Source organism: Heteronotia binoei, chromosome 11 (genome assembly GCF_032191835.1).
Source record: "Heteronotia binoei isolate CCM8104 ecotype False Entrance Well chromosome 11, APGP_CSIRO_Hbin_v1, whole genome shotgun sequence".
Classification (NCBI taxonomy): domain Eukaryota; kingdom Metazoa; phylum Chordata; class Lepidosauria; order Squamata; family Gekkonidae; genus Heteronotia; species Heteronotia binoei.
Genome location: NC_083233.1, coordinates 9,054,222 through 9,082,110, shown reverse-complemented (window position 1 = coordinate 9,082,110; position 27,889 = coordinate 9,054,222). Strand labels below are relative to the sequence as shown.

General features: G+C 48.2%; 1 protein-coding gene across 8 annotated transcripts in view; it reads left to right on the top strand.

Annotated features, from left to right (window-relative positions):
• The window catches only part of ARHGEF9 (Cdc42 guanine nucleotide exchange factor 9), a 497,418-nt gene that overhangs the window by 397,281 nt on the left and 72,248 nt on the right, over positions 1 to 27,889 (top strand). For all 8 annotated transcript variants that reach the window (XM_060249023.1, XM_060249022.1, XM_060249025.1 and 5 more), the window contains 2 exons: positions 2,007 to 2,186; positions 16,509 to 16,741. In XM_060249023.1, the coding sequence (XP_060105006.1) occupies positions 2,007 to 2,186; positions 16,509 to 16,741 (413 nt within the window). The remainder of the gene's footprint in view (positions 1 to 2,006; positions 2,187 to 16,508; positions 16,742 to 27,889) is intronic.

Here is a 27,889-nt window from a genome sequence, read left to right as displayed (position 1 = left end):
AGAATAAAATCATACCTTAGCTGGCTAAAACCCATTTGGTCAGAGTCAATAATGGCCTACCTTTGGGATTAATGTGTGATTTTGTTGTCAATTGAGGCTATTACTTGGGCCTATATTTTTATTGAATTTGTTAATAAATGCATGCATATTTTTGTATATTTGATCCTATTTATGCTTCAGTTTTGGACACAGAAATGTTGGGTCTTTGTAGTCCAGTTTCCTTAAGTGTTTGGTTCTGAAAGCAGAGATTCCACACATCCTTGCAGCCCCTTCCAGCCTTCCCAGAGAGCCATCTGTCTCCTCAGCCCTGTCAGTCATGGAGGAAGTTGTTGTGACCAAGGTGGTCCTTGGAATAGATTGGAGTCGCTTGCCCCGCTCTGACTGGCTTTTACCTCACAAGAGGTGTGCATTGAGCAAGCACAAAACCCAGAGGCCGCTAGCTAGAAAGGGAAGGGCTGAGTTTGGCACATGAATCTCTTTGTTGGACAACAGATTGGATAATGGAAGACAGAAGGCATCAACATGTACCATGTCTTTCTAAGAAAAAGAAAACCCAAACAAACCTCTAAGTCTAGACTTTTCTGCACTCTTATAAGTGTCCACTGAACTGGTAGGTGAATCTGTAACTAGTTGTTACAGAGTGCTTGCTAATGGTTCCTCATGGAGAGGAGTGACAAGTGGAGTAACTCAAGGATCTATCCTGGGACGTGTTTTGTTCAGCATCTTTATAAATGATTTGGATGAAGGAATAGAGAGAATGCTTATTAAATTTGCAGATGATACTAAATTGGGAGGGGTCACAAATACGGTAGAAGACAGAGTCAGGATACTGGATGATCTTGACAGGCTGGAATACTGGAGTTAAACAAATAAAATGAATTTCAGTGGGGATAAATGTCAAGTTCTGCATTTAGAAAGGAAAAATCAAATGCATCATTATAGGATGGGGGAAATCTGTCTCGGCAGTTGTACATGTCTTGTTAGCCGCCCTGAGCCTGCCTAGGCGGGGAGGGCGGGGTATAAATAAAAGTTTATTATTATTATTATTATTACATGTGAAAAGGATCTAGGGGTCTTAGTAGACCATACACTGAACATGAGCCAGTGATGAAATGCAGTAGCTAAAACAGCCAATGTGATTTTGAGCTGTAACAACAGAAATATAGTTTCCAGATCAAGTGAAATCATGGTATCACTTTACTCTGCCCTGACTAGACCTCACCTGGGGTATTGTGTTAAGATTTGGGCGCCACAATTTAAGAAGGATATAGACAAGCTGGAATGGGTCCAAAGGAGGGCAATGAAGATGGTGAGGGTCTGGAGATCAAGTTCTATGAAGAAAGGTTGAAGGAGTTGGGCATGTTTAGCTTGGAGAGGAGAAAAACAAGAGGAGATATGATCATCATCTTCAAGTACTTGAAGGGCTGTTATACAGAGGTTGGTGCGGCGTTGTTTTCTGTTGCCCCAGAAGGTCAGACCAGGACCAACAGGTTGAAATCAACAGAGTTTTCAGCTAAAGATAAGGAAGAACTTCCTGATAAAGTGGTTCCTCAGTGGAATGGGCGTCCTTGGGAGGTGGTGAGCTCTCCTTCTTTGGAGGCTTTCAAATAGAGACTAGATGGTGATCTGATAGCAGTATTGATTCTGTGAACTTAGGCAGTTCATAAGAGGGAGAGCAAGAAGGGTTGCATCAGTGCTTAGTTCTCATGGCCCTTTCTTACACTCCCAGGCTAATGCCGATTGCTACTTTGGGGTCACAAAGTAATTTTCTTCAGGCCAGTTCTGCCAGGAATCCTAGAGGGTTATTGTTGTTGTTGTTTTGCCATGTTCTGGGCATGGCAGAGGGGTCACTGGAGGTGGGGGAGGTGTGAGAGGGAGGTATTTGTGAATTTCCTGCATTGTGCCGGGGGTTGGACTAGATGCCCCTGAAGTACCTTCCAATTCTGATTCTATGGACTGTGTATGCATCATATTTTCATCATCGCTGTGTTCTCTCTCTCTTCCAGGGCTATTTAAAGCAGTGTCGGAAGAGAAGAGACATGTTCAGCGATGAACAGTTGAAGATCATCTTCGGCAACATCGAGGACATCTACCGGTTTCAGATGGGCTTTGTAAGGGACTTGGAAAAGCAGTACAACAATGAGGACCCGCATCTCAGTGAAATAGGGCCATGCTTCCTGGAGCATGTAAGTGTTTTGGGGAGGTGGAGGGCAAGGTGTAAAACTGACTTGTCCAAGCCTACTTTTCTTCATTATTTTGTGGTATGGAGCGATAAATCTCAGCATAAACGTGTGTGCATGAGAACCACTCCTTTGCAGTACGATCCACAATGCAGGGGAATATAGGTGTGCACAGATCAAGATCCAGAAGAGGTTCACTTAGCTGTTTCCTCCAGAAAGGGCAAAGCTTATTGGAGGAGCCCAAGCAACTTCTGCATTAGGCCTTGACATGCAAAGGGCCTTGAATCTAGGCTTACTAGTAATGAAACAATAACTTATGGAACGTTCCCCACCATGTACAGTTCAAAAAAGGGGTTTGAAACCCTGGCCTGGCTTGAAGATCCTGCGTTCCTATTAGCCTCACTTCAAGGACTGGAAAGTTGTGTCTTGTGGATTCACCCTCGTGGCCAGGGCTGCAATCTTTAGTTCTCCACTCAAGGCTGACAGTAGAAGTTCTTCAGATGGACCACTTTTTTCTTGTTCTCATTTTCTTCCTCTGCGTTGCTCTCTCCTCTTTTGTGCTCTGAATCCAGTCCCTACCAATTGCTCCAACCAGGCTTTTCATGTAAATGCCAGAATCACTTGGGTGGGGCCAGTCACAGAGTTCGTCGCCAGCTGATGGTACTAATCCAATAGGGAGGGAGGGTGAGAATGAAGAGAAAGAACCCCCTCCTGTATGTTTCCAAATTCCACAGAAATTCTACAGTGCCAAAAGACACAGCAGGGGCCTAGCAGGGCCTTCTACTGACTGCCACCACTCTGGTAAGGTTCAATATGGAAGGGCCCAGAGCTCCCAACCTTGTTTTCCTTATCAATAAATACCTCTTAACTGTGACCAAGAAGACATGGGGACCTAGGCAGTATAACAGCAAAAAGAAGCTTATTATTAGTGCTCTAAAACAATAAGTAGGTGGTAAAGATTCAGTGCTAAGGTGAATATGAAATAGTAAAGGTTAGTGCAAATAAACAAAAGCCTTGACGCGTTTAATAATAATAATAATAATAATAATTTTATTTTTGTATCCCGCCCTCCCCCGCCAAAGGCAGGCTCAGGGCGGCTCACAGGACATGGTGTAACCATGATTTCAATAAAATACAATCAGTACAATAAAACAGATTAAAATACAGTTGAATTACATTTATAAATTAAGTTAAAAATTAACTATACAGTCCCTACTCTAATACCAAACTCCCCACACTTCCCTTGGGTGAGGGATCTTCCTACTGCCTGTTCCAGAGAGCAATCTTTCTTTGTCTGCAACTTCTCTAGACACAGAACCTCCCTGCCTGCAGCCTCTTCAGAAAAGAACACACCCTGTCTGTGCTTGGCCCTTTTTATGCTCTCCTCCCAGATCCCACCCCTCTCTGGGCTAGTTTCCCTCCAAAACCTTGCCACCCAATCAGAGGGACAGAGGAGATCCTGGGAAATGTAGTCTTTCTTTAGTAACTCCTAGGCAGGCTTTTCTGGAGCCTGCAGGCCTCACTAGGCCTAGAATCATAACATCACAGAAGAGGGGAGTAGTGCCCACACCACTAGCTGCTTGTGGGAACCATGTTACCAGTGGGGTGCTGAATTCCTACTGTGATACATGTGGGATAGATTTGTTATGAAGGACTGGGTCATTCGCACTAGGGTTGCCAAGTCCAATTCAAGAAATATCTGGGGACTTTGGGGGAGGAGCCAGGAGACTTTGGGGTGGAGCCAGGAGACATTAGGGGTGGAGCCAAGAGCAAGGCTGTGACAAGCATCATTGAACTCCAAAGGGAGTTTTGGCCATCACATTTAAAGGGACCGCACACCTTTTCAATCCTTCCATAGGAAATAATGAAAGATAGGGGCACCTTCTTTTGGGGCTCATAGAATTGGACCCCCTGGTCCAATCTTTTTGAAACTTGGTGGGTATGTTGGGGAGAGGCACTAGATGCTATACTGAAAATTTGGTGCCTCTACCTCAAAAAACAGCCCCCCCCCCAGAGCCCCAGATACCCGCGGATCAATTCTCCATGGTTTTCTATGGGAATAAATCTCCATAGGGAATAAGAGTTCCCAGCAGACATTTCCCTCCCCTCCCCCCGCTTTCTGATGACCCTGAAGCGGGGGGAGGGCCTTCAAACCGGGGGATCCCCTGCCTCCACCTGGGGATTGGCATCCCTAATTCGCACATAGATGCATGCCACTCAATAGCAGATATTTCACCTATCATGAGAGGAAATTGTGAAGATGAGCACTGATGTTTAGGAGAGCTCTGGAAGCAAAAAAAAGATTTGTTCTCCTCTGGGAAGCTTGGCTACCTCTGGCTTAGGGTTGCCAACTCCAATTCAAGAAATATCTGGGGACTTTGGGGGCGGAGCCAGGAGACTTTGGGGGTGGGGCCAGGAGACATTGGGGGTGGAGCCAGGAACAAGGATGTGACAAGCATAATTGAACTCCAAGGGAGTTCTGGCCATCACATTTAAAGGGACAGCTCATCTTTTTAAATGCCTTTCTTCCATAGGAAATAATTAAGGATAGGGGCACCGTCTTTTGGGGCTCATAGAATTGGACCCTCTGGTCCAATCGTTTTGAAACTTGGGGTGTATTTTGGGTAAAGGCACTAGATGCTATACTAAAAATCTGGTGCCTCTACCTCAAAAAATAGCCCCCCCAGAGCCCCCAATACCCACGGATCAATTCCCTATTATTCCCTATGGGAATCGTTCTCCATAGGGAATAACAGAGTGCCTAGTAGACATTTCCCTCCCCCCCCACGCTTTCTAAAGGGGGGGAGAGCCTCCATACCAGGGAATCCCCCCTCCCTGCCCCCTCCCTGCCCCCTCCCTCTCTCACACACACAAATACTTACTGGGTCTTCTTCCGGAGAACTCTACCTGCTGTGAAAACGAAAGCAAAGAAAGGGAGGGGCCGTTCTCCAAAACCCTTCCGTTTTCCTGCTTCCTGCCCAGCCTTAAAGGGGCAGACATTTTACAAACTGCTCAGGAGCTAACAGCATGAAGCCTACAGGTATGTTCTCTCCCCCCCCACCCCCCGCTTCCCAATTTTTGGAGAGCAGGAGATGAAGCTGGGAACCCAGAAGTCTCCCGCCAGAGCGGGAGGTTTGGAAAGCCTACTCTGGTTCCAGTGTGATCTGGTAGACTTTTTCTGATGAGCAATTTTCAGTTCCCACTGTGGAGACCTAAGCAGAGTTATGCCCTTTTAAACCCATTGACTCCAATTGACTTAGAAAGGTGTAAACTCTTCGCTCTTGCGCACGTCCATGTGCACATGCCCACCCACAGAGGCATCACAGCCGGCCAGAAAAGAGAAATAAGGAAAAATCCATGTGGGTTTTCTGTAGTGAGGGAATGTGTTGAATGGTTAGTTGAATGTTATTTTAGAAAACAGGATTGCAGCCTGGATGCCATACCTGGCAGAGCCAGGCATACCTGAGCAGGAGCCCATGATGCCCACGGCACAGAACAGGCTAGCTCTCTCTTCTATCACGTGCCTCTTTGCTGCCTGGATCAGCAGCCCTTGCATAGGCTGGAGTTCCGCATTGCACATCTACGCACAAGCCATTGTGTGCATCCAGGTGATGCCACTATCTCCAACCGAATTTCACTTGTGGCACAGATGCCAAAAATATTAACCGGCATGGATATTTACAATAGTATTTGCTTTCATGATTTGATACGAAGCTTCAGCAGGTGTATTCAGGGGCATGAATAAATAGAATGAGAGTTCAGAATGGCAAACAACCATTTTCTGTGTGGGCAGAGAGCTTTCACCGTAAACGCCATCTCCTGTCACTCAGGTTCCACCCCTGAAGCCCTGGACGTGGCCAGATTCTTCTCTTGACTGACCACCTGGCATCCTGTGCCCAAACCAGTGCCATCTATTCTGTTCATTTCCCACTAGTCTCCTCCCCAGGAGGAGGCATGACCCCTGCAGATGCTTCTTGAACCCCACAAGAGCTGCCAGTGGGCTCAACAGCATTGCCAGCGCCATGTGGAGGTGCGGGCTGTGTGTCCAGGCATGTCCAGCTGGGAGTGGACTGGACTCTGAGCCCTTGCACTTTGTGAGGGAGCTTTCTCCAGCTCCCACAATGGCATAAGCCAAGTCAAGTTCAAATTGGGGCAGTGGTGTAATTTTTACAATCAAAGAGTTTTTGTAAAAATAGCTGTCAAGTGCTTTCAGAACCATGTGGAAGATGAGCCACCACTGTGTGATTAGAACAGTGAATGATTGGAACCTCTGATTGTGCACCAGAGGAGTGGACCGTCACAATAATCTCAGCAGAGAATGGATTTGTTCACGCAAGAAAGCAGCACAAATGTCAAATTTTGGCAGATGTAGGGAAGCTGGGCTAAAATATTTCAATAGCTAAATTTTGTGGGGGTTTTGTTCAGTGCTGTATTTGAGATTCTACATCAGAATGGGGTCCTTTGCACTGTTTCCCCCAAACAGATGCATAGAACTTCTACTTTTGCCAGGTTTTGCCCTTTTTGTTCCATTCTCTGCCATCTTGGATCCCCCGATATTTCATCTAGTTTGGGCCTTGACAACTTGGCAGAAACATAAGCATTGGACATACGACATACGAAGCTGCCTTATACTGAATCAGACCCTCGGTCCATCAAAGTCAGTATTGTCTTCTCAGACTGGCAGCGGCTCTCCAGGGTCTCATGCTGAGGTTTTTCACACCTATTTGCCTTGGCCCTTTTTTGGAGATGCCGGGGATTGAACCTGGGACCTTCTGCTTCCCAAGCAGATGCTCTACTACTGAGCCACCATCCCTCTATCACCTATTGCCTGGACCCTTTTTAGTTGGAGATGCCGGGGATTGAACCTGGGACCTTCTGCTTCCCAAGCAGATGCTCTACCGCTGAGCCACCATCCCTCTATCACCTATTGCCTGGACCCTTTTTAGTTGGAGATGCCGGGGATTGAACCTGGGACCTTCTGCTTCCCAAGCAGATGCTCTACCGCTGAGCCACCGTCCCTCCCCTATTTTTATAATGAACATATGAAGCTGCCTTATACTGAATCAGACCCTTGGTCCATCAAAGTCAGTATTGTCTTCTCAGACAGGCAGCAGCTCTCCAGGGTCTCAAGCTGAGGTTTTTCACACCTATTCGCCTGGACCCTTTTTTGGAGATGCCAGGGATTCAACCTGGGACCTTCTGCTTCCCAAGCAGATGCTCTACCGCTGAGCCACAGCCCCATTCATGGCTCTCCAGGGTCTCAAGCTGAGCTTTTTCATACCTATTTGCTTGGACCTTTTGTTTTTTTGGAGATGCCAGGGATTGAACCTGGGGCCTTCTGCTTCCCAAGCAGATGCTCTACCACTGAGCCACCGTCCCTCCCCATTCCAGTAGACCCCCATGTATTACAGAGAAGAAGGCAGCATGCAGCTTGTAGCCTTGTTGTTTGTAAAGAGCACAAGGGAGAAACACAAGGGAGAAGCCAAACATCGCTCACGTCCAGGTACTCCATGCAGGGAGGATTGTATGTGGGGGCACATTCCAAAAATAGACCTCCCACATGTGGTTTGATGCAGAGCAGAGCACAACTGTGGTCTTCAACATCAGGGTCATATGATGGGAAGAGTGGAAGCCAGAGTTACGGTGTGAAGGCCAGGACCATGGACAGCAGATCCAAACCGGTGGGAGGAGGGGGGGAGGAATATACCTCCTGGAAGAATCCTCTCCCCCACCAAATGAGTTGCGGAGCCCCTTTATTAGGGGAATAACAACATGTGAGATGTAGGGTAGAGGTGTCCAAACTTGCTTAATGTAAGCGCCACATAGAATAAACGTCAGATGTTTGAGAGCTGCAAGACATAAGAACATAAGAGAAGCCATGTTGGATCAGGCCAATGGCCCATCCAGTCCAACACTCTGTGTCACAGTGGCAAAAAATTTTATATACACACACACACTGTGGCTAATAGCCACTGATGGACCTGTGCTCCATATTTTTTATCTAAACCCTTCTTGAAGGTGGCTATACTTGTGGCCGCCACCACCTCCTGTGGCAGTGAATTCCACATGTTAATCACCCTTTGGGTGAAGAAGTACTTCCTTTTATCCATTTTAACCTGGCTGCTCAGCAATTTCATCGAATGCCCACGAGTTCTTGTATTGTGAGAAAGGGAGAAAAGTACCTCTTTCTCTACTTTCTCCATCCCATGCATTATCTTGTAAACCTCGATCATGTCACCCCGCAGTCGACGTTTCTCCAAGCTAAAGAGCCCCAAGCGTTTCAACCTTTCTTCATAGGGAAAGTGCTCCAGCCCTTTAATCATTCTAGTTGCCCTTTTCTGGACTTTCTCCAATGCTATAATATCCTTTTTGAGGTGCGGCGACCAGAACTGCACACAGTACTCCAAATGAGACCGCACCATCGATTTATACAGGGGCATTATGACAGACATGAATAACATGAATGTCTGATGTTTGATGGATGGAAGGAAGGAAATTAGATGGGGAGGGAAGAGGGAGGGAGAGGTGGAAAGAAAGTAACTTCAACTTTAAATGCATTCTCTAAGCTGCCAGCTGACTTGGCTTGGAGAAGTGATTTAAAGAGAGAGCTGCCTTCTCCAAGCCGGCTGACAGGGTGGTGGAGGCTTTGAGAGCCACGTAAGGTGTGTGAAAGAGCCACATGCGGCTCCCAAGCTGCAGTTTGGCCACCCCTGATGTAGAGGAACAAGTCAGGGATTAGGATACTGCTTGAGGGTGGGGGGGAAACAACAGTATATTTGTGTCATTGTAAATGGGGGTGTCAGCAATAGGCATGGCCTCAGACCAGTGTCCCTGGTTGTTATACACTGGGTAACCCTCCCAGGTTCTTCCTTGGCTGCTCATTTATATTAAATGCCTTTGTACATGACGCAGTGCAGGAAGCTTTCAGTGCACGGTTCTTTCTCAGGATATGCAGTTACTCACTATTATTGCACAAGGCTCCCTCTGACTCCCAGGGGCTCCTCTTCCTCTCTCGGGGGGGTTCTGTAGCCTCAGGGCTTTGTCAAGTCTCCCCCCAGGTACCCTTTCTCCCCAGCTGTTAATGGCAGGACTAGCTCCCCTGTCCCCTGGCTGCCTCTCTCTCTAGTAGCACCCACGCCTCCAGATCTGCTTCTGGCCCTGCCCGGGCTTCTGCCCCTCTCCTGCCTTCCTCCTGGTTCTCAGTTAAGACGAGCTGCATATTAAATTGTTTTAAAAGAGGAATAAAGAATAATGTGAATATAAATTTCTCAAGACACTCCAAAAGGGAACAAATCCCATCTCTGTGTGAGATAAAATACAATGCAGATTCGACAACGAAGCACTTGCTAGGGTGCATGTAGAATTTTAGTCCTTTCCAAGGGAACCCTCGCTCCTTGAACCGTGCAAGGGTGGAGCAGGAAAATTTTTCTCTTGGTCCCAATTCTTTGTTGATCCCTGAACACAGTCTGTTGTTATGCGGCGGAATGCTAGCCATACTGTTCCCAGAGGCTTCCTCAGGACTCATTTTCCAAAACATTCAAACACTTCAAGCCATGCAAAAAGGCTGGCATCAATTAACAGGGTTTTTTTCCCCTTGATTCTGTCATATTCGGGTTTCCCATGGATATTTTGCCTGCTTCCTCCTGGTTCTGGCATTGTCCCCTGCTGGGACCAAGGTGCCCGTCTCTCTCTCTCTCCTTGGACTCCCTCTCAAACGCCTAGCCACCGGCCTTTAACTCCCTCTGGATGCTGGCAGCGCATCACTTCTGGCTCAACCCCTTTTTTCTTTATCTGGTCGGGGTGGGGGGGCTCAGCCGCTGCTTGGGGCTGTTGGGGCTGGCTCGGATTGGATGCTTGCCCCAGGCGTAGCCATGATGACCAGTCACGCCACTGGCTGTACGCGGATATACAGTGTGCAAGACGTTTGCACTGAGAGCAGTCCCTCTTCAGCCTGCCCCTCTTTGCCTGTTACATAAGCCACAGGGCACTGAAGCTGATGAATTGACCAGTGTTGTAAATACGTCAGGAGATGCCAAGAAAATCAGGCAGCCTTGCTTTTTTAGCTTTGCCTTGAGGGAGAATAAAATACTATCTTGGCACTTATGTAAGAGGAAGCTGCTATCTAGGATGCCGGCTCCCTTTGTGCATAACTACATTACTTTCAATTGCTGCTCGGCTGAGCTACGTTTCACACCGGCAACATTTCAGATGCTATTAGAGAATCGCATCGTGGATGCTAATGAAACTTCAACAGGACAGGACACCATTAAAGCTGCTGGCAGCAGCTTCTCTCCGAGTGCCTGAGATCTGCTGCTCCCTGTTGTGTTGCGCTTCTCTGTTTAAGGCTGATGATTCTAACGGCAGCATTCTTCCCTGCCCATAGAATAGAGCTCAGACCATAGTGATGGGCAGTCTTTTCAAAATGCAGAAGAAATAAACAGAACTGGAACCTGTCAACATCCATCTGGGATGCCATGGCTTTGCTCCAAGCTGGGCTGGTGCCACAAAGGTCGGGAAGTTAAATTTCAGCTGTCAGTTTTCAGAACAACAGGGCACAGGAATGTTCTCTGCAGAATTACCTGGAGGGGGTGGGAAGCAGGGCTGGGGGAGGGGAGGGAAGCCACAGGGGTGGCAGGAAGGCGGGTCTTGGGCGGCTGAGGCTGCTGCTGGGTCAGAGTGTTTTGAAAGGTTGGCCAGATAATCCTCATTTTCCCATGAGAGTTCACCATTTAGATCACATGGGAAATATACCTGTGACATTGTGGTTGATCTGTGCATGGAGGAGGCCCAGCTGGGAACTTTATGCAGGCTGCTCTCAGTTTTCGTTCGCAGACGAGAGTCAACAATGCTACTGCTGCTGCCGCCACTGATTCAGGAGCAGCTCAAAGACCAACAAGGTTTTGGGACCATAAGCTTTCAAGAGTCAAAGCTCCAGATACTCTCAAAAGCTCATACCCCCCCCCCCCCCAAATCTCTTCAATCTCTGAGGTGCCACTGGACAGGAATCTAGCTGTTCTGCATGCCTTCCCTCTGAAACAGTGGCGATGGTGATTTGGTCATGAAGATATGGGGATTTGTGAGGAATTATGGAAAGGATCGAACTCATAGAATCATAGAATTGGAAGGGACCTCCAGGATCATCTAGTCCAACCCCCTGCACAATGCAGGAAACTCACAAACACCTCCCCCTAAATTCACAGGATCCTCATTGCTGTCAGATGGCCATCCAGCCTCTGTTTAAAAACCTCCAAGGAAGGAGAGGTCACCACCTCCTGAGGAAGCCTGTTCCACCGAGGAACCGCTCTAACGGTCAGGAAGTTCTTCCTAATAGAATCATAGAGTTGGAAGGAACCTCCAGAGTCATCTAGTCCAACCCCCTGCACAATGCAGGAAACTCACAAACACCTCCCCCTAAATTCACAGGATCCTCATTGCTGTCAGATGGCCATCCAGCCTCTGTTTAAAAACCTCCAAGGAAGGAGAGCCCTTCCCAAGGAAGCCTGTTCCACTGAGGAATCGCTATAACGGTCAGGAAGTTCTTCCTAATGTTGAGCTGGAAACTCTTTTGATTTAATTTCAACCCATTGGTTCTGGTCCTACTTTCCGGGGCCACAGAAAACAATTCCACACCCTCCTCTAGATGACAGCCCTTCAATACTTGAAGATAGTGATCCTATCACCTCTCAGCCGCCTCCTCTCCAGGCTCTCCAGAACTGACTGTTGCATTCCACCCTGCCTCACATTTCCCCCTTCAGGATCTTACTGGCCCATTTCCCCAGCTGCTGGAATAGGAAAAGAGGAAGTATCCCTTGCTTTCTTTCCCAGGCTTCGGGCCCATGTTGGATCTGGGGAAACACAGAACTGTGCCCGTTCTGAAAAAGCAGTGTTCTCCCCACCCCCCTGCAGGGATGGTGTCCATAACTGGTGTGAAGGTGGAGAAATGGGAGGAAGTGTAGAGAAACCAGGTTGGAGAGACGACCAGGCCCACTGTTTCTGTTCATCCTGTTAGTCTCCAGGGGCCCTTAACTCGTTCTTGTAGGCAAGATCAAACTCACACTGATTATATCAAAGACATCTCACCATGTGACTAAACTTTACAGTTGAGTACATGGTCCTCATTCAGTTCTTTTAAGACAGGGGTGGGGAACCTTTTTTCTGGCAAGGGCCATATGGATATTTATAACATCATCTGTGGGCCATAAAAATTATCAACTTAAAAAGCAGTGCTCCGCCAAGGGAGAACGATTCAGACCAGCAAAATTAATGCAAATAATTGTTTTTCTATTTGAAGTCACGTGGAGAGAGCCTAATCTGGCACACACGCATACACACACACACACACCCAGCCCGCCTCCCTAGGCAAATGCAGAGGTCCAGGGCTTTTTTGTAGAAAAAGCCCAGCAGGAACTCAGTAGCATATTAGACTACATCCCCTAATATTAGCATATTAGGTCACACATTCATTAGCATATTAGGCCACACCCTCTGGGATAATCAAGTGCAAACTGAACAGTGACAGTAACTTTTCCAGGCCCTGCAGCAATTCTGGCTGGCCAGCTAGGCCCCAGGGAGGCTGCCGCACAGTACATCTGGGCCCTGTGATCCCTGCCTGGCCCTGGGGAGGCTGCTGCATGGCGCAGCTGGGCCGCATGATCCTCGCTGGCCAGACAGGCCCCAGGGAGGCTGCCACATGGCTTAGTTTGGCCCAGCAATCCCCGAGGGCCACACCAAGTGAGCTTGAGGGCCGCATACGGCCCTTGGGACGGAGGTTCCCCACCCCTGTTTTAAGAACGTAAGAAAAGCCCCTCTGGATCAGACCAATAAACCATCTAGTCTAGCCTCCTGTCTCACATAGTGACCAACCAGTTCCTCTGGTTGGCCAACAACAGGGCATAGAGGCCGAGGCCTTCCCCTGAGGTTGCCTCCTGGCTCTGGGATTCAGATATTTAGTGCTTCTGAATGTGGAGGTTCCCCTCAGTTGCCATGGCAAGTAGAAGAAGAAGAAAAAGAAGAGATTGGACTTCTACCCCTGCCCTTCACTACCCAAAGGAGTCTCAGAGTGGCTTACGATCTTCTTTCCCTTCCCCGCCTCTCAATAGAGACCCTGTGAGGTAGGTGGAGCTGAGAGAGCTCTGCAGAAACTGTTCTTGAGACCAACAGCTCTGCAAGAACTTGTGACTGACTCAAGGTCACATCCACAGGTTCCTGTGAGGAGTGGGGAATCAAACCTGGTCCTCCCAGATAAGACTCTGTGCACTTAACCACTGCACCAGACCGATAGTAGCCATTGATAGACTTATCCTCCACGAATATCTAATCCTCTTTTAAAGCTGTCTATTCCTGTGACTATCATGATGCCTTCTGATAGCGAATTCCACATTTATTCGCTCTCTGTATTTCCTTTTGTTTGTCCTGAACCTCCTGCCCATCAGCTTCGTTGTATGCTCTCAAGTTCTAGTATATTGGGAGAGGAAGAAAAAAATGTCTTTGTTAATTCTCTCCACCCCGTGCATAATTTTATAAACATCTATCATGCCCCCCCCCCCCTTAGTTGCCTCTTTCCTAAACTGAAAAGTCCCACACCTCCTAGGGAAATGCTCAGAACCCCTCCTCATCTTGGCTTCCCTCTTCTGTGCTTTTCCCAGCTCTGCTGTGTCCTTTTGGAGAGACGGTGCCAGAACCGCACACAGTATTCCGAATGAGGTCTCACCATGGATCGATGCAGGAGCACTGCAATATCATGCAGTTTTTCTCAATCCCTTTCCTAATTTTTATTTATTTATTTATTTATGATTTCTATCCCGCCCTTCCCACAGAAGTGGCTCAGGGCGGCTCACAACAGATAATAAGACATAAAATTAAATTAGCGTTTAAATATATAAGCAGTTAAAACAATCAAAACATTTAAAACCTTAAAACATCAAACCTTATAACAATATAAATAGCAAGAGTCTGATAAAGCTACATTAGTTGCGGTATCAGTTAGATGTAAGCTAACCGGAAGAGGGTTGTCTTACAGGCCCTGCGGAACTGAGTAAGGTCCCACAGGGCCCTCACCTCCTCCGGTAGCTGGTTCCACCATATAGGGGCCATAACAGAGAAGGCCCTGTCCCTAGTAGACTTAAGGCGGGCTTCTTTTGGCCCAGGGATAGCGAGAAGGTTTTGGATTCCCGACCTCAGTACTCTCTGGGGAACATGTGGGGAGAGATGGCCTTCAGGTAGGCAGGTCCCAGGCCATATTCCCTCACATAGAGTTTGCCTTTTTCACTGCTGCAGAACACTTGATTGATGCTTTCATTGAGATATCCTCTATGATGCCAAGATCTTTTCCCCTCTCAGCAAGTTCAGACCCCATTAGCCTGTACCTAAAGATGGGATTTTTGTCCCAGTGTGCATCGCCTTACACTTAACAACGTCGAGCTTTATTTGCCACATTGTTGCCCATTTACCCAATTTGTGGAGGTCTTCTTTGCAGTCAGCCTTGGTTTTCACCATTCTGGATAATTTTGTGTGATCTGCAAACTTGGGCACTACACTACTCACCTCCCCGCCCATTCCAGCTCATTGATGAATAAATGAAATAGTACCAGCCCCAACACCAATTCTTGGGGGAGCCCACTGCTTACTTCCCTCCATTGTGAGAATTGTCCATTGATTCCTACTGTTTACTGCCCCTCCTTGCATTAAAATTCCAGTTTAACATGGAGAAGTTCTAAAATTAATATTAGAATTGGATACAATTCTCATTTGCTTCCATTGAATTACATCTTTTTTCCCATTTTGGCTAGCAGTGAGCATATGTGTACTGATAAAAAAACCCAGATGTTATTTATGTATGGTTACATGCAGATTCTTGTTGTGTTTGACCAATCCCTGCGTGCTCTTCTGCACATTGGTGAAACACTACACAAACAAATCTTGATGCATCCCAGTGTATAATTGCAGCAAGATTGCTGGTTTAGCAGTGTTCCATCAGTGACAACATGTATATTGGAAGTGGAGAGAAGGGAAAAAAAGATACAAAGGACCTCAAGGAACAGGTAGTTGTGGAAAACCTCACTGGCACAGTGCCCTGTACAAAAATCAGATAAAGGAGAGGATGCCTGATGCCTCAGTTTCATTTCAGAAACAAGGGTACAATCATGTGCAACTCTACCATGTAAGGAAGATTCAAACTTTTTTTTTAAAGTATTGCTAAAAAATCACAGGAAACACATTAGAGTTATGTATTATCAAGTTGTAAAATAAAACATTCTGGAAATAAGTTCCTTGTTTCAGGTGCTTACATGCTTTGATCTCTTCAGCACTGGCAGAAATGCCTGAAATTTCCCATGTGAAATTGTTCTTCTTTATCCAGCACAAAGTGATGGAATTTACTGCCACAAAATCTGATAGTGTGTCCTCTAACCTTATTTAAAGGACCAGATTGGCCATATCCCTGGAAGGCAGGTGTGTGTGACTTTAATCCACATTGTCTCCAGTTTAAATTTAGAACATTTTAATGCCACCTCTGGAGACCCATTTGAGGGCCCCAAGGCAAAATAATACAATGGCATTTTATCATACATACGTACCTCCCCATAAAATCACAGATGGCCCTGAGGTTTAGAAGCAGACCATACCCCCTGAGTTAAAGGTTGGGGTGGGATGAAATGTTTGTGCCTGGTGCCTGAAAGACAGTCAGGTAGATGCTGGCCAGGCCTCAAGGTGGAGGGCTTTCGAGAGTTGAGTTGCTCCCACTAAAAAATCCCCGTCTCCGGTTTCCGCCCATCTGACCCTGCAGACGAGGGCACAGGCAGCAGGGCTCTTAACTGGTGGGCTGGACAGAACAGGGGTGGGGGGGTGATCCTTTGAGTCCGCTGCCCTCAAGCCATTTAGGGCTTTAAAGCTCAGAACCAGGTATTTGAATTGTGCTGAGAAACAATAGATGGAACACATGAAGCTGCCTTATCAGACCCTCAGGGTGAGGATTGTCTACTCAGACTGGTGGCAGCTCTCCACCAGGGTCTTGCACTCGGGTCCTTCACATCTGGGCTTTACTGGAGAGCTCAGGACTTGAACCTAGGACCTTCTGTATGCCAAGCAGGTGCCCTGCCACTGAGCCACGGCCCTTCTCCAGGGGCCACCAGAACAGACCTTTGTATCCTATCACCAACAGGTAACCTGACTGCTGCCTTGTAGATCAATTGAAACTTTTGGGCCTTTTTCAGAGGCAGTCCCCTCCTCAGCCGTTGGATTTCTTGGAGTTGCTACAGAGCTGAGCAGCTGATGCTCTATGGCTTGTGTCACATGCACTCTTTCTCTTTCTTTCTCTGCCCCCTCTTGCAGCAAGATGGCTTCTGGATCTATTCTGAGTACTGTAACAACCATTTGGATGCATGCATGGAGCTCTCCAAGCTGATGAAAGATGGCCGGTACCAGCACTTCTTCGAAGCATGCCGTCTCTTGCAGCAGATGATTGACATCGCCATTGACGGGTTCCTTCTGACCCCGGTGCAGAAGATCTGCAAATACCCCTTGCAGCTGGCAGAACTGCTGAAGTACACTGCCCAGGACCACAGGTACTGTGGGGAGGGGGTTGCTTGCACATGGGTCAGGGGTTCTCAGAGCTCAGCTGCCCCACAGTAATGGAATATGAAGGGAGAAAAAACATCTCTTGAAGTCTCTCTGGTCTTTGCTGTGAGGAGCTCAGATTTTCCACCAGCTCCATTCTGTGCTCCCCACAACTCTGCAATGTCAGTCTGAGAGAGAACGAATGACTCAGGGCTCCTGGCTTGTCCCAGACATTCCTGCCTGGAGAGGCTCTCCTGACTGTCCCACCAATCAAAGAAGTTTGTCTGCTGGATACACATGAATGGGAGGGCCTTTTCAGGACAATTTCCTCTGGGAGGTGTGCCCGGTGCCCTCACTGTGGATCTCCACGAGGCAGTTGAAGATGGTTTTATTTAGGTCTGCATTAGATTAAATTACTAGCAGTCCTAAATTTTAGTTTTAAATTTTGGGGGTTTTATCTGTAAATTTATGGGGTTTTGTCTATACTGTAAGCTGTCTTGAGCTCCATCAGGACGAAAGGTGTCTAATAAATGTTTTAAATAAATAAATAGTTACACAGTGAGCTTCATAACAAAGGTGGGGATTGAAACCTGGGTCTTCTCAGACCTAATCCAACATTCTCTACTGCAAGACTTCATGGACCTTCTTTGTATCCAGGGCAAAGGGTATCTCAGAAATGCTGTGAAAGACTTACTGACCAGGGCTATCAGAATTAGCCGATGAGGGGGAAGGGGGGCATATACTTCTCGCTTTTATCTGCTTAGTTATATTTTTATTCTGTTCTAAAAAGTTTCCTATTTTGAAAGGCTGCATTGTTTGGCTAGAGGAATCCATTTAAACCATTTTGAATGACTTGGAAGTTATCCTTGATTAATCAGACAGCATTAACATTAAATAAACTTTCAATTTACCTTTTAATAAAATACACAAATAAAAGTTCCACCATTTAAAAAAAAATATTATTAAAAAAAATAATAATAGCAGCACTTTCAAAAACACAGCTTCGTGTAGGCCAGTGCCTACTGAGAAATGTGTGTGTTGTTGACACCAAAATAGTTTGTTTTTTCTTTCTTGGGTTTGGATTCTGCAGATCCATCCTGCTAAGGGTGGTACTTTCCTTGGGTGCAAGGCAACTTCTCCCTAAGAGGCGGAGGACATCTTGGGTGTTTCCCACCGTCCAATCAGGGAGGCAGGAATCTTTAAAAACTTCCCCTTCCTGTGGATGTGGGAACCACCCTCCTTCCAGTTTATTTCCTGCCTCGACAGGGAGTAGCAGCGTTTAGGCTAGGTTCCTACCCTTTCTCATTACTTGCCTATCTCTTTAAAAAAAAAAAAAAAAAAAAGATACTTTTTCTTTCCCCTCAGTTCCTACCTTGTTGTTCATCTCCTGATATTCTACCTCAGATCTTTTTCTGCCTTCTCAATCCGTCCTTCAGTCCCTCTCAGCTTCTCTGCCTCCTTTCCCCCCCCACTTTCTTCAGCGCTTCAGAAGCGGCGCGGCTGTTTAAACTCAAGCCGCGGCCGAGCGCACAGCATTCAAGCCGCAGAGGAGAGGGAAAATGACGCGTCGGTCAAGAGACGCGTTCATGGACGACGACCTGGTTCCTGACGCCTGGCGCGGAACCGAGAGGCCCGCCTCCGGAGCCGGCATGTCTTCTAAGCTTGCCTCGGCTACCGGCAACGTGCCCTGTAGGGGCGAGAAAACCCAAAGGCGAACGCAGGCGGCGCTGGTCTTCCCCAGCCACGGAGGAGGCTTCCTCGTCAGGGCTCTTCCCCACTGGCAGCGGCCATCTTGGGGAGCGCAAAAAGGCGCGAAACGGGGACAGACCTCAGCCATGCAGCTTCCAGACGCAGGAACGTCCCGATGCCAACCTCCTGGCGGGAGACTCAGTTGCAGATGTGATCCAACCTGCGCTGGAAGCCACGCAGACCTGCCAGCCCCAGTCGGGCTTGGGTAACGTACCCTTTATGGGGCCCTCCTTTTTTACTGAGTTTCTTGAATCAATAAAGCAGACGGTGGGGGCAGCAGTCAGGGCATCTGGCCATAGGAGACCCAGGTCCCCCAGGTCCAGTTCCCCCTCCAGATCACCTTCTCCAAAGAGGTCCAGAGGTAGCTCCAGCCACCATAGGGCTTCAAAGAAACCTCTGCTCTGTGACCAGATGGAGAGCGAAAGATCCATTTCTGAGACCCACTCCGATGATTCCTATGGGGGAGATCGGGAGGAGGGCGAATTCTTATCTGATGAGGAGATAGAGGACGTTGCAGTTCCGGAACCCTCATCACGGTTTTTTTTTTCAAGGCAGAAGAGTTCCAACCTCTTTTAGCCAAGGTGCTGTCTGCTCTAGACTTACAAGCATCACCCGAGGAGCAGGAGTCTCCCCACCCACTTGCCAACCCCAGAAACAAACCCAAGGGAAATACGGAGTTTTTCCCCAGATTCAGATCCTCTGAAAAGGTTTTTCCCTTCCCTGTGTTCTTTGAGCGTCAGTTGAAATCTGAGTGGGCCAAACCTAGTACCAACAGACAGGTACCTAATTCTATCAAGAAGCTCTATGAATTACCTGCCTTTGCTAACGATATGCTGCAAGTACCATTGGTGGATGCACCAATCGCAGCCTTACAGTCTGTTAGCCTAACAGCCTTACAGTCTGTTAGCTGAGGATGGCCATGGCTTGGTGCGAGACAACTGGGACAAAAAGATAGACTTGGCCTTGAAGAGGAGCCACGAAGCTACGGCTCTGGCCATCAAGGCAGCTGCGGCCACCTCTATAGTTTCCAGAGCAGCGATCGTCTGGATAAGACGGCTTACTCAGCTACTGCCGGACGTGGATAAATGGGTCCTGGAAGGTACCAGCAGACTCCTTAGGGCCTCCGAATTTTCAGCGGATGCCTCATTGGATGCCCTCACTTTCTCCGCTAGAGCAATGGCATCAAGCACTGTAGCAAGGCGGGGGTTATGGCTCCGGGCTTGGCCGGCAGACGTGCACTCAAAGTCCATCGTGTCAGCATACCCATTCCAGGGAGAAAAGCTATTTGGAGACACCCTGGATAAGATCCTGGTGGAAACACGGGATAAGAAAAAGGCCATGCCCAAGTATCTGCGCCGCTCCGATAAGAGAAGCTTCGGGTCTGGTTCCTTTCGTGCCTCCTCCAGCTTCTCCAATCCAAAACAGGACTTCAGAAGAACAACCTGGGGACAGTCCAAACAGAGTTTCCAAAAGGGCTTCTCCAATTCACGATTCCAGAGGAATCAGCCCGATAGGTCCGACAAATTTGAGAAGGGCCCCAAGCCCAACAAAGCATGACTGGAATTCTATTCCAGTGGGGGGCCGTCTACTACACTTCCAGCAGGCGTGGGTGGCCTCGAGGGTCGATGCTTGGACGTTGGAAATTTTTTAAACAGACATATCAACCTCCGTCACTTCAGGATGGAGTCCTTCAAATCTATAACGGAGTCCCTGCACCATCAGGACTACATGTCTTCTCTGGGCCTAACAGAGGCATATCTGCACATTCCAATCCTCCCAGCACATCGCAAGTTTCTTCGTTTTTTGCGTAAATGGGACTCACTACCAATTCAGAGCCTTACCCTTCGGCCTGGCGACGGCACCACGGGTGTTCACCAAGGTGTTGGTGAACCTGATTGCAATCCTCAGACAGAGAGGGATACATGTGCACCCCTTCCTCGACGACCTGCTGATAAGATCCTCGTCGAGGGAGAGTGCGGAGCAGGACGTTATACACACCATATCCTGTCTTCAACAACACGGGTTCATAATCAACATTCCCAAGGGTCATTTACAACCGTCCCAGAGGCTACAACATCTGGGTATGGTCATCGACACAAGGATGAATTCTGTTTTCCTCCCAGAAGACAAGATACTGAGGACCAAGGCATTGGTGCTCCAGTTAGTGCGGGAACCATTGTCATCTCTCCAGACCCTGGCACGACTTATGGGTCTTCTAGTCTCAAATCTGGAGGCGCTTCAATGGGGTCGCTTTTCACACCAGACAACTTCAGATGTTTTTGCGCCCTTATCAGATCCAGATCATGGAGAAGCGCCCTATGTCGTTGTCTGTTCCCAAGAAGGTCAAGGAGAGTCTCCTGTGGTGGACGAAGGACCACAACCTGCGTCAGGGGAGAACGTTCCTCGTAGAGAAGGAAATACAGCTCCTTTCGGACGCCAGACTTTCAGGTTGGGGGGCGACCCTCAACGAGATACCTACCCAGGGCCAGTGGACACCCGAGGAGGCGAGTCTTCCCATCAACCTTCTGGAACTCCGTGCGAACGGACAATATCGCTGCCAATGCCTATTTAAACAATCAAGGGGGGTCCAGGTCGACTTTCCTTCGCAAGGAGGCCGTGAAACTGTTCGAATGGGCGGAGAGACATCTAAAGTCCATAAGGGCGGAGCATATCAAGGGGACTTGCAATATCAAGGCGGACTGGCTCAGCCGGGAGAGCATTCAATCGGGAGAGTGGTCTCCCAACAAGAAGCTTTTCTTAACGCTGCGGCCCGCCGGTGTTGGACCTCTTTGCGTCTTCTCAGAACCACCAGCTTCCTCGATTCTACACGAGGTACTACCACTACCAAGCGGAGGCCACGGACGCATTAACTTCTCCCTGGCCGCAAGGCCTTCTATACGCCTTTCCCCCAATCCCGATCATTCCGAGGTTGCTCGGAAGGATCAGGCTGCTAAGGGCCGACGTCATTCTGGTTGCTTCCTGGTGGCCGCGACGTCACTGGTTCTCATCAATCCAACAGATGTCAGTAGCGGAGCCGCTTCACTTACCAATCTGTCCAGACATGCTGTTACAGGGCCCGGTGTGGCATCCTCATACAGACTGGCTGAGGTTGACCGCTTGGAGGTTGAACGGTGCTCTCTCCTAGATCTTGGTTATGCAAGTGACGTGACGATCACCATCCTAGCATCCAGAAAAAGCTCCACAACGCGGATCTACGACATGTCCTGGAAAGCCTTCCACAGATGGTGTCGGAGAAAAGCCGTGGACCCGTTGCATCCTTCTGTCCCCAAGATCCTACAGTTCCTTCAGGACGGTCTCCATTCTGGATTGAAGCCAGCTACCCTCAAACGTCAGGTGGCAGCCTTATCCTCAGTTCTCCAGCAGGTGGACGGCGTGGACCTCTCATTTCACCCCCATATTCGACGCTTCCTTAGAGGAGCCTCCATGAGTTCTCCACCACAAGTACATCGGTTTCCTACCTGGAGATTGAACCTGGTACTCTCGGCCCTAACAGGTCCTCCTTTCGAGCCCTTAAGTTCTGTATTCCTAAAGTTCATGCGTATGAAGACCATCTTTCTGGTGGCAATAACATCGGCCAGAAGAGTTTCAGAGATCGGGGCCTTATCGGTTAAGAGGGAACTGTGTGTGTGTTCCACAAGGACAAGGTGGTCCTCTATCCGGACCCTACCTTCCAACCGAAGGTCTCTTCTAGATTCCATCAGAGTCAAGAGATCAACTTACCATCCTTCTGTCCGGATCCCAAGCATCCCAAGGAGCGCACATGGCATACCTTAGACGTGCGAAGAGCAATTAAGGTCTATCTTACAAAACTGAATCTATCCGAAAATTAGACTTCATGTTCATTAATATAGCGGCTCCTAGACTGGGACAGAAGATGTCCAAATCAGCAATTAGCTACGCCATCAAGCAGTGTATATCGGAGGCGTATAAGGCGTTAAACCTTCAAGTACCACCAGGGATCACTGCACACTCAACCAGGAGTGCGGCCACCAATGCTGCCTTCAACAGGAATGCCTCCATAGAGGAGGTGTGCAAGGCAGCTACGTGGGCATCTATCTCCACTTTCATCCGACACTATAAGTTGAACGCATATGTGTCGGCGGACGCAACTTTGGCAGACGAATCCTGCAACACGTGCTGCCTGAGTAGGACGATCCCACCCTGTATGACATACTGCTATGGGAGCACCCAAGATGTCCTCCGCCTCTTAGGGAGAACGACCCTTGGCACTTACCGTGAGGGGTCCTTCTCCTAAGAGGACAGGAGGACATCTTGCCCTCCCCTTCTTCTATCGTCCTACCCTGGGCAGCATCTATGTATCTGGATCTAACTTCTTCTCCTGTAGTCTCACCTACAGCTGTTGATTACTCTTTAACACAGGCTACCTGTAGTTTACATGTTTTTTCTCAGTTTCTATACGAGTTTATTTCAGTCGGTTTGGGAGGCTCATGCCAAGTTTTTGTACCGACCACCAGTTAGCTCACCTTTTTTCATAGCAGCGATGGTTGCAAGAGTTCTTTACTGCTTCTCGGAGTCACCCGAACTGGAAGGAGGGTGGTTCCCACATCCACAGGAAGGGGAAGTTTTTAAAGATTCCTGCCTCCCTGATTGGACGGTGGGAAACACCCAAGATGTCCTCCTGTCCTCTTAGGAGAAGGACCCCTCACGGTAAGTGCCAAGGGTCGTTTCACTGTCCAAGAGGCTTGAAGAGGCCAAGCAACCAAGAGCATACAGAGCCCAGAAGCAGGGTTGAATCGTGGAGGGTCTGTGACTCAGTGGTAGAGGCCCCGGGTTCAATCCCTGGCACCTCCAGTTGGAAGGACCAAGCATCAACTGACGTGAAAGAGCTCTGCTAGTCTGAGAAGACAATCCTGACTTTGATGGATGGGTGATCTGATACACTGTGGGTGGTTTCACACAAGAGATTTAGCCCAACCTAGCCCCACTTCCCATTTGGATTAAATGTGCATGACCGCATGAGCACATCTGCCCCCGGAGCCACACCCGTTCTCACCCTGTCTCCGGATGCCTCCTATCTGGATTAAAAAGCCACCTGGATTTTCCCAGTAGTTTCCCCCTGAATCGCAACTAGGTCACATAATCAGAGGCTGTCTGGATGTCCGGGCACAACTCATAAGCGGAAGAGCTGTGTGATCACACCAGGCCATTTCTAGCATGGCGGGGGGGGGGGGGCAGTGTTTCTCCTCACCCCTCTTGGAGGAGTGCTTGTGTGCTTCTCTGCTTGAGTGCACACACGGGGGACTTTTCTAAAAAAAACAACCCTTTCCACAGTGAGTCTGCGGATGAATTGCACTAGCAGTGTGAATGGGCATCCACAGGCTGCTGTCAGGATCCTGCTGCTTCAAGGGCGGCTTTCTGACAGCCCAGAAATGGACCAAACTCAAGCGGGTTTTTTGGCAACAAGATGGAATTGCGTCAATTTCACAGTGTGAAACCAGCCTATAAGTCAGCTTCTTGTGATCCAGCACAACATTTCCTCCCGCCCAAGTGGAAACACAAGGAAAAGACCATGGTAGCCGCTTGTGCTAAGTCAGAATTGTTGTATCCCCACTGGTGTTTCCACTTGTGCCGGATTTCCACTTGGGACCAATTTCTGGGAAATTGAATATATAGGGAAGAAAGCGGTAGGTGCTGCCCAAGAACTTGCACATGTGGATCGACACAAAAGCTATTTATATTCCCGCAGGCATGTCTCTGGATCCCAGCCATTGTAAAACGACTTGGATCTGTAAGGAATGGGGAAGGGTTCTTAGCAACTAGTTGGAGCTAAAGATGTGAAATGTTCAGAAATGTTGAAGTCACACGTTTGGCTTAGTTTAGTTTGGGGGTGGGGGATTGGGGGGAGATGGAAATGTGGTGGGAAATTGAAATATACGCAATGCTTTTTTATCAAACCTAAATTTCTTTTACTGATTGAACAACATTTACAGCATAATATATAAAATTGTACTATCTGGCATATTTATAGAATTTAAAAGTGTAAATATATTCATTTTCTATAAGAAAAAAGTATAAATGCTTGAGAAACTGCAGGGCCCTATGTTACCCTAGCACAGGGTTTGTTTTGAGCAAGAATGCCCAGGAACACAGTTCCAGCTGGCTTGGTGTCAGGGGGTGTGGCCTAATAAGCAAATGAGTTCCTACTGGCCTTTTTGTACAAAAAAAGCCCTACCGTAGCACTTGCATCTTTCATTTTTGCCATCTGACAAATAGGGGGGGGGGAGGAGTTGAAGATAGAAAACAAATTCTGTAGTAAACAAAAGAAAGTCTTTATTTTTGCAGAAACCCTCTTGTGGAGTCATAGTATAGACAAGCTGGAATCAGTCCAGAGGAGGGCAATGAAGATGGTGAGGGGTCTGGAGACCAAGTTGTACAAGGAAAAGCTGAAGGAGCTGGGTATGGTTAGCCTGGAGAGGAGATGACTGAGAGGTGATATGACCACCGTCTTCAAGTACTTGAAAGGCTGTCATGTAGAGGATGGTGCAGAGTTGTTTTCTGTTGCTCCAGAAGGTTGGACCAGAACCAACAGGTTGAAATCAACAGAGTTTTCAGCTAAAGGTTAGGAAGAACTTCCTGACAGAGCAGTTCCTCAGTGGAACAGGCTTCCTCCAGAGGTGCTGCTGAGCTCTCCTTCGTTGGAGGTTTTTCAGCAGAGGCTAGATGATTATCTGACAGCAATGCTGATTCTGTGAACTTGGGCAGATCGTGAGAAAGAGGGCAGGAAAGGTTGCATCAGTGATTAGTTCTCATGGCCCTTTCTTACACCTCCAGGGAAATGCTGTTCACCAGTTCAGGGTCAGGCAGAAATTTTTCTCCAGGCCAGTTTGGCCAGGGATCCTGGAGATTTTTGTTGTTGTTGTTTGTTTGTTTGTTTTGCCATCTTCTGGGCATGTAGCAGATGTCACTGGGGGTATGTGAGGTGGTATTTGTGAGTTTCCTGCATTGTGCAGGGGATTGGATTAGGCGACCCTGGAAGTCCCTTCCAACTCTATGATTCTGTTGAGCCCCACCTCTGCCCCGGGGGGGCGGGGGCGTGTCTTGCTGCTGGTCATAGCATAACAGGAACCTGAGCCTCAGAGGAGGGGAGGCCTGAGGTCTCAGAATGACCATGGGCGGCCTTATTAACTTCATCTGGAGGGCCCCTCTGGTCTGTTAGTGCCGCCCTTCTCTCTGTCCTGGCTCTCAGTATCTGCCTCCATCTTCTCCTCCTTGACCTCTCCTTTAAACCCTTCCTACCTCTCTAGCACTGGGTCTGCTGTGGAGGAGGGTGATTTTGTGTCGCTCGGGGCCTCTGGGAGACAGGTTGGGCGAGTCCCAGCTGCATCTGGCTGGGACAGATTCTGTGATTGTGGAAGAAACACTAGGAAGTTCTTGGGTTCATGCCCTCTCCTCCTGTTGTGTGCAGCTTCAAGGCTGAGTACTGCCTAGATCCCAAAAGAGCGCCATTTCCCACGACGCCCAATTGAATAAAAGAACAAACTGCGGTTAGGTAGCCAACCCAGGATCAGATCAAACTTTGTAGAAAGGACAGCAGACCATCCTTTCCTCATCCCATCTCATGGTTTGTGGAGAACCAGACAGTGTTCAGAGTGTGAGCCGGCCACAAGAGGAGGAGGGAGAGCTCAGAGACTCCCGAGACTTGTTCCTGTAGCATTTAATCCCATTTTAGTGCAACGTCTGGGTGCAGCCCTGAAGCCTCCAGGGTCCTCTCCTGTAGTTGCTGCCTTGGGAACTGTTGAGGAAGCAAGAAGCCATGGAACAGGATGGGAGGGGGCTAGGAAACAAGAGAGCCTCTGCTTGGCGACATTCGGCGTTGATCTCATTAGTCAACAGTCAATAGCAAGCCCAGAGTTAATCATAAATTCCAGTGTCACCACTGCAGGCAGCGCTGCCTGTCTCCCTGGCTGAAATACACATCAAGGTCTCTTGGAATGGAAAGTAAAGCATAAGCCAGAAATCAATAGCATTGATTCCAGCATCACTTTTTCAAAAGACTGATCGTCCTGACAGGAGGCTATTTTCACTCGGTCCTACTACAATCACGCACATCCTGGAAGCAGAAAGCGTGGCTTTTGCCTCGATCTGCAGTTAGAGCAAAAAGCTGGGGGGTGGCTCTCTTTGGATCCCTCAGCAGCCCCACACAGGCCTGTCACAGCACAGCTGATCCAGCCGGGCTCTGTCTTGATGTCTTCTGGGCTGGCAGCTCAGTTACTCATCCTGCCTTCATTCCTTGCTGCTATGCATTTGGATTTGCTATTCTAATCTGTTATGAGACCACAGCTAGATAGACGATGCTGCTCGGGAGCCAAGAAATGTCTTCCTTGGCTCTGAATAATAAGGGCAAGCTCCAGGGGAACATGTAGTTCATCTGCACAGAAGAGACAAGTGCTTTCTCGAACCTGAGACTCGGTAAACCTTGGGGCTCACACCCCAGAGCTCTATCCAGAATGTCGAGACCAAATTCAACATGCATGTAGCCTGAACAGATTATTGGTCAGCACTAGGATATGGGAAAGTTTGTGTGAGAAACTTTAGGTATTTACTTCATTTATACCCTGCCTTTCACTCCAGTGAGGATCCAGAGCAGCTTACGTAGTTCTCCCCTAATCCTCACAGCAACCCTGTGAGGTAGGCTGGGCTGAGACTATGGGACTGTCCCAAGATCACCTAGCGAGCTTTCCTGGCACAAGTGGGGATTTGAACCTGGATTTCCCAGATCCTAGTCTGACACTTTATGTCCCAGAGAAGGGGGAGTGGAGTTCAGAAGGGGATGGTGGGAAATCCTAGAAGGGGGTCTGGGAGGAGCCGGGAAGACAGAGAGGAGGGGCAGGTCGTAAAGTAGAAAGTCATGGAAAGGAAGTGCCTGGGGAGCCCATGGGCAAGGCTGCTGCTGCTGCTGCTCAGACGGAGGCTCAGAAGAATTTATGAATTTACTTTCCTGTCTTAAAATCAATGCTTCTCTGGGCCCCAAAGTACCTTTGCAGAACTAACATACAGGCCCACGAGCACTTCTCCCCAGAGATATTTTCGACATGACTTAAGATGAGCAGACCTGACATTGGAAGCTGTCAAATGAAACCCAGGATAACAAATGCCCTTTAATTATCCAAGGCTGACTGACTTTTCTGTATGTACCTGTTTTCTGAAAACTAAAATCTTTGATTTACTGTAATTAATAACTGACTGGTTACACTGACAAAAATTTGCCATAATAAAAAAGTATACAGTCCAACCCTACTCTTGTACACAATAATAGCACAGCATCATCCATGTTCAATAAAACTGGCAGATGATGAGCATTTGGTTTAGGAAGATGGAAATTACTGTGATTTCAACTGAGAGGGATCATTTAAATACAGATTTAA